General features: G+C 34.6%; 1 protein-coding gene across 1 annotated transcript; it reads left to right on the top strand.

Annotated features, from left to right (window-relative positions):
- The first annotated feature begins 3799 nt into the window (after positions 1–3799).
- Positions 3800–5176, top strand: LOC128551542 (uncharacterized). The gene has a single exon (XM_053532442.1). It carries the CDS (start codon positions 3800–3802, stop codon positions 5174–5176), a length of 1377 nt encoding a protein of 458 aa, XP_053388417.1.
- The last annotated feature ends 885 nt before the right edge of the window (positions 5177–6061 follow it).

Here is a 6061-nt window from a genome sequence, read left to right as displayed (position 1 = left end):
TCATGCATTGTTATTTATGCTACCAACTGTAATAGATACCATTAACTTGCTATTTATAATGTATTCTGCAGCGAGGGAGAAACTGTGTGGCACTGAGAGAAGAACAAAGCTGTACATTTACGATATACTAGTATCTGAAAGTATCGTCAAAATAATAGAAAAAGGGACTCTGGGAAACGTTTATTTCCACAATATTCGGTATCTTTCCTGTGATAGATATTCAAACAAAATTCATGTTACTGACTGTCTTTTCAAGCTTTAAGTAAACGTGACAAATACAATTATATCAAATTTCTCTGATAAAGTACATAGTTCATCAGAAGACGCCTATTGCGGTGGAAAAGGAGGTGTATGTGTTTGAGGGATGGGTTCAAGTAAGTTAAGTCAAATAGGAGCAGAGGGTCTAACGCTATGTTAGGTTGTTAGCTGGGTTGAATTCGTTCGGTTGGCTTTGACACAATTCAAAAACGAATGATCTTTGCCACCAGCAACAGCGAAAACATTCTCACTTCTGAAATATCTCGCGTTAAGTATTGAACATGTTATGTTAATTTAGAATAAGTCAGATTCAGTTCAGTTAGGACACATTTACCCGTATGTACACCGTTGATGGGTAACGAATATCGAAAGAATTCCAACGTTAAATACTTCTAATTTCAATAACATTTCTGTATTGATCATTCGAGGTATTGATATCTTTAGCCAATAGTATGTATTTAACTACCTTTCATAAATTATATAATAAATGTTCGAGTAGTAATGTTTAGATCCAAGCATAATAGATATCCTTCATATCAAGGGTGAGTTTAACTGCTTTTGTCTTTTGGTTTAAACAATATTTTATTAATCACAATTCATTTACAACATGTATGTATATCAAAAAAGCATACAGGATTGAGTAGGAAGCTGAAAGCTTATTTGAAACTGTCTCCTTTTGTCTTTTCAATAATGTATATGTGTTTGTCAAATTAAAATGAAACTAGAAATGTTTCCATAAACACGGCTACTCAGTTCGTATCAAAACACACCGCATGTTTAGTGTTCAACCCTTTTTCAGCTGGCTGGATGCTACAATTCCCTCTACGGGACATGCAGAGGACTCTATGATAGGTAGTTTTTTAATTCCAACGAGACTGAGGTGTTTTGATATGTTTTGTCGGGCCTTAATGTGTGTTTCTCTTGATGTTCTGTCATCTGCAAATGCATCGAGTACACTCGTTTTGGGTTTTTTATGTTGTTTTTTTTTTTAATATATATAAATTTACACTACGCCATGCCTTCTGTTGCCATTGTGTATGTTAGAGATTTATCTGGTGGATATTTCGTTTATTTACATTGTCATGTGACCTTGGAATATGATGGTGGGCATCATAAACCGGTTTAAGCTCCCAGTGTCTTTGCCACTGACAGTTCCAAGCCAGTATCCCAATGTGTTCCTGTATTTGTTCGTTTTATTCGCGTGTATTGCATTGTCTTTGTACGTGTGTTTATCTATGTGTGCTGCTCTTTCGCACATTGCGCTTTCGGGAAGCTGCTTTTTTTTTTGGAACGTAACTTTACCTGTTGGGTATTCGTTCTTGTTCTTCTTTCCTCAACCATTAATTTCGCTTTCTTGTTCAACCTAAACCTTAAAGCTACAAAAAGTAAAGTCCTTTGACCATTCAGGAATACATTGCTTGATAAATATATACAACTGGAAGCATGTAGAATAAATGAGGAGTCTCTCATGTCAGAATAGGAGCCAAAAAGTTATTCATTTCTAAGATAAGTTTAAACTGATATGATCTTTTTAAGTTAATATGTTTCTACTTTCTTTCACATAATGCTGTATTACAAAATATTTCTACAACGTTTAAAAATACGATGTTAATTCTACGTTTTACCTTGTTTGCTTAGTTTCAGAAGATATAACTCCATTAAGGTAACGGACCTGCAATGACAATCGGCGCTCTCCGTGTTATTACATATCCTCCAATTGCTATTTTGGTATCATTTGGTCATAACAAAAATCATTTAAAGTCGAAATCAATTAGGAAAAACACGTAAATGAACGAAAACTGCCGAATACCAGTACGGTATCACAACCCTAAGGAGTAACAAAATAACAGTCTGGTTAGACAGTAGACGTCGCTGAAATTCATCAAATTATTCTTACAAAATTGACGTCAGAGAAATGTTTGTCCTGGTTTGTCGGCTGATTAGACTGTTTCATTTCCGATATTGTTCTTTAAGAGTATTGATACTGAATTTTGCAAATTTTGGTCTTATTTTATGATACATTTTACAAGCCATGCTATCATGTCAACATATCATTTTTATGATTTTGAGATCCTCATCTTTTTCGTGGGCTCACTTAATGCTTTGCCCAATATTGAATCCCTAATATTCAAGGCCAGACGCAGAACACGAGCATCTGAATTATTTTGAAAAACATTTGTATAAGTCTCGATCATATGTACGATCTTAGCAACTTCTTTACCTTTTAGCAACAAACGATACCCGGCAATGATATGCAAACTGCAAATGTGACCAATAAGCGTTTTACTAACTGTGAAATCATTAATATTCGTGGGGGACTAATTCTCGTGGATTTCGTGGTTGAGTCAATCCACGAAATTTAATCCCAACGAACAAGTAAAATGCCCATTCATTTCATGTTCAAAAGTTAAAATCCACGAATTCATATCCCCACGAAATTGCCGTTTTGACCAAAACCACGAAATTTCATGCCCACGAAATTAAATGATTTTACAGTATATATAAACTGTTCTTCCTGTAGTTAAAAAAGAATAGACGTAACTTCGTATTCTTTCGCGTTAACACCGTTAAACCTGTAAATTTTATCTTACATATACACTCTGTGCACAATGATTAAATTTATCTGTTCAAGTACAACAACAATTAGTGATAACACTGTTTTATGGATACCATTATACGATATCTGATCATACTTTAAACTTTGGTCGATATATATGGTTAGATACAGCTGATATAGAACATAAGCCACATCACAGGGGATTAATTTGGAATAAGATTTGTGTAAATTTTGCAAATTGAAATAAAGTTTGACTTTGTGTAACTTTAGAGAGAGAGAGAGAGAGAGAGAGAGCGAGTGAGAGAGAGTCAAACGAAAATGGCTACTGGCGGACATCACGTCGGCACATCAGATGAGACATATGATTTTACATGTTCACCTTGCGCGGAACAGAACAAAAATAGGGAAGCTGTAAGGTATTGTGTGGAATGTCAGGATTATTACTGTGAATCATGTACGGACATGCACAAGATGTTCCCCCCCATGAGAGGACATAAGCTTCTCAATAAAGCCGATTTTAGCTCCTCAAGTCATCAGCAAAGTCTGCCACCTGTTCCGACGGAAAGATGTAACAGTCATAAGACAAAGTTAATAGACATGTATTGTAGAGATCATGATAAAGTCTGCTGTACATCATGTGTAGCTGAAAATCACAGGTATTAAACATAAACATGATATATAACCAACTTGCAGTACTAAATCTTTTATAAAGGACTGGTAAAATGCTGATACTAGTTTTTTAGTATCTATTGCTGGAGTCTACAGAACTTTGTTGATTAATTTACAAATTACATAAATGATATATTAAGTGTAACTTAAGATTCTAACATAAAGCAATTGTTTATAAAACAATTAAAATCAATACAAACAAATACAATGTTAAAAAACTCGTGTCTTAAATGTTTCCTTTTGAAGTACTTAAACTTGTTTAAAGACTTTCATTTAATACTCAATACAAAATAAATGGTATTGGTGTTATTAGATATGAATCAATATCTATTTAGGTCATGTGATTCAGTAGCAAGTATAACAGATGTCATTAAGAAGAGCGGAGCGAGCAAAGAAACAAGTTCACTTATCCAAGAACTTAAAACACTGATTAATATCTGCTTAGAAATCAAAACGACCAAAGAAACAGATCTTTCAGAAATAGATTTAGCAAAGAAAACGGCCCTTGATGAAATGAAAAAGCACAGAAAGGAGCTAGATACTCTACTTGATGAACTTGAAAATGCTTCAAAACAGAAAATTGAAAATGAACACAAAAAGCTTTGGGATGAATCTGAAGAAGAAAAGCAGAAAATAACAGAATACGAAAGCAGACTGCAGAAACGTGTTTCCACTCTGCAAGCGTCGGGAAGTAACGAAGCACAACGATTTGTCTCTGAGAAACTTGGACACAAAGATCTCGTAGACATATCTAAAGATGCATACACGTTTACAAGAGGAAACAAAACATCATTTGAATTTCATGGTGATCCAAATCTTGTTGAAGTCTTTTCAGAGATAGAGTCACTAGGAGAGGTCGAAAGACATGTTAAATGCCGAACTGTCCCTGTAAAATCACTTTATCAAATAGAAAGGACGCGTGAACAAAATGTAAATATTCCGAGTGACAAACGTGCATGTAATATTTCGTCCTGTTGTTTTGATGATAATGGAAACTTGCTTCTGACTGATTACAATAACAAATCCCTAAAACGAGTAAACTTACAAACAGCTTCGGTCACTGACCAATGTAGTATGCCAGACAGTCCAATAGCAGTATGTTGTGTTAACAAGGAAGAAGCTGCTGTAAGCCTTGTCAAAAGAAGTATCCAGTTTGTCTCCCTTCGTGATCAGATGAAGATTACACGACAAGTAAAACTTTACCATCCATGCTGGGGCATTTCCTGTAATGAAGGAAGTATGTATATCACTGATGAAAGCAAAACACTGTATATTTATAACGTATCTGGAAAACTTTTCAGAGTTGTTAATCATGATAATAAAGGGAATGATATATTTAGTAACAATAGGCATGTTACTTTCGATAGGTACAGTGGTAAAGTGTACGTTTGTGACTTTAGAAAAGGACTAGTTTCATTCGATAAGGAAGGTACATATATCTCAAGCTTCACTGACAAAATACTTAGTTTACCACAAGGGGCATGTTCTGATGGAGGAGGAAATATGTTTGTTTGCGGATGGGGTTCAAGCAACGTGATTCAGATTGGAACAGACGATAAGATGCTTGGCGAGGTTGTAGGAAAGTCGCAAGGGTTGGGTCGTATTTGCTCAGTATGCTTTGATGGACGTCAAAAGCGACTAGTCGTTACCATCAGCAACAGCGACAAGATTTACATATTTAATCTAAAGTAAGGTCTGAAATATATCCCATTAACAATCATCGGTGTCTTATGCATTTTGTGTATTGCTAGATTTGCTTCAGGATGAAGGTGAGAAGATCAAAATCAGTGTGGACACATAAGTCTGATATACCATAATAATGATGAACTGTGACAGCTTTTTGGATTTGTCTGTTATAACAATTCCAGTCATATCGATTCATGTCATCAAAGATGCAATATAGTTGACGTTAATGACATTTTGACAGTGTATACTCAATTGTCCTACCTTACTAAAAAACAATAAATGTGAGAACACGGTGAAACATATCGAACAAAAGTTCATCACAAATGTATACTGAACAAAAGTTCGAATTATATGAATTTGTTCATGGTTTATACATGGCAATATGTAATGGTCATCTGTGTAGTGCATTATGACACTGATGTTTTTTTTTTTTTTTTGTTGTTGTTGTTGTTGTTGTTTCTGAAATAATATAGATAAAAGTAACTCGTTGAATTTATTATATTGTAAAAAATGTATATATTTCAAAATAACATTACATGGTAACATGACCTTTCAACATATTCATTGTAATTTAATACGGAGATTCCATGGCCGAAGAATGCCTTTAAATGACTCGTGTCCAAATGCTGCTTGGTAGCACCACGCAAATATCTTAGTTTAATGATTGTGCGGATGCCTCGGCCAGTCATTACTTTATGATGATCCTGTTTTAGTGTCTAACTTAACCTGGAATTATACTATTATTTTTATATAGGATATTTATTTGGGTTTTACGGCGCACCAACACGGTTATATGCATGGCGCCAAACAGGACTACAAATTTTGTTTTTACATCTTATTTACATCGAAATAAAAACATGAGGTATGGAAAATTCTACAGCCAAAGAATCC

Source organism: Mercenaria mercenaria, unplaced genomic scaffold, assembly GCF_021730395.1.
Source record: "Mercenaria mercenaria strain notata unplaced genomic scaffold, MADL_Memer_1 contig_1251, whole genome shotgun sequence".
Classification (NCBI taxonomy): domain Eukaryota; kingdom Metazoa; phylum Mollusca; class Bivalvia; order Venerida; family Veneridae; genus Mercenaria; species Mercenaria mercenaria.
This window is presented reverse-complemented; position numbering and strand designations above follow the sequence as displayed.

Bases quoted from the DNA above. Each gene is read 5' to 3' on its own strand.
- LOC128551542 (XM_053532442.1), top strand. From the start codon at position 3,800: ATGAATCAATATCTATTTAGGTCATGTGATTCAGTAGCAAGTATAACA.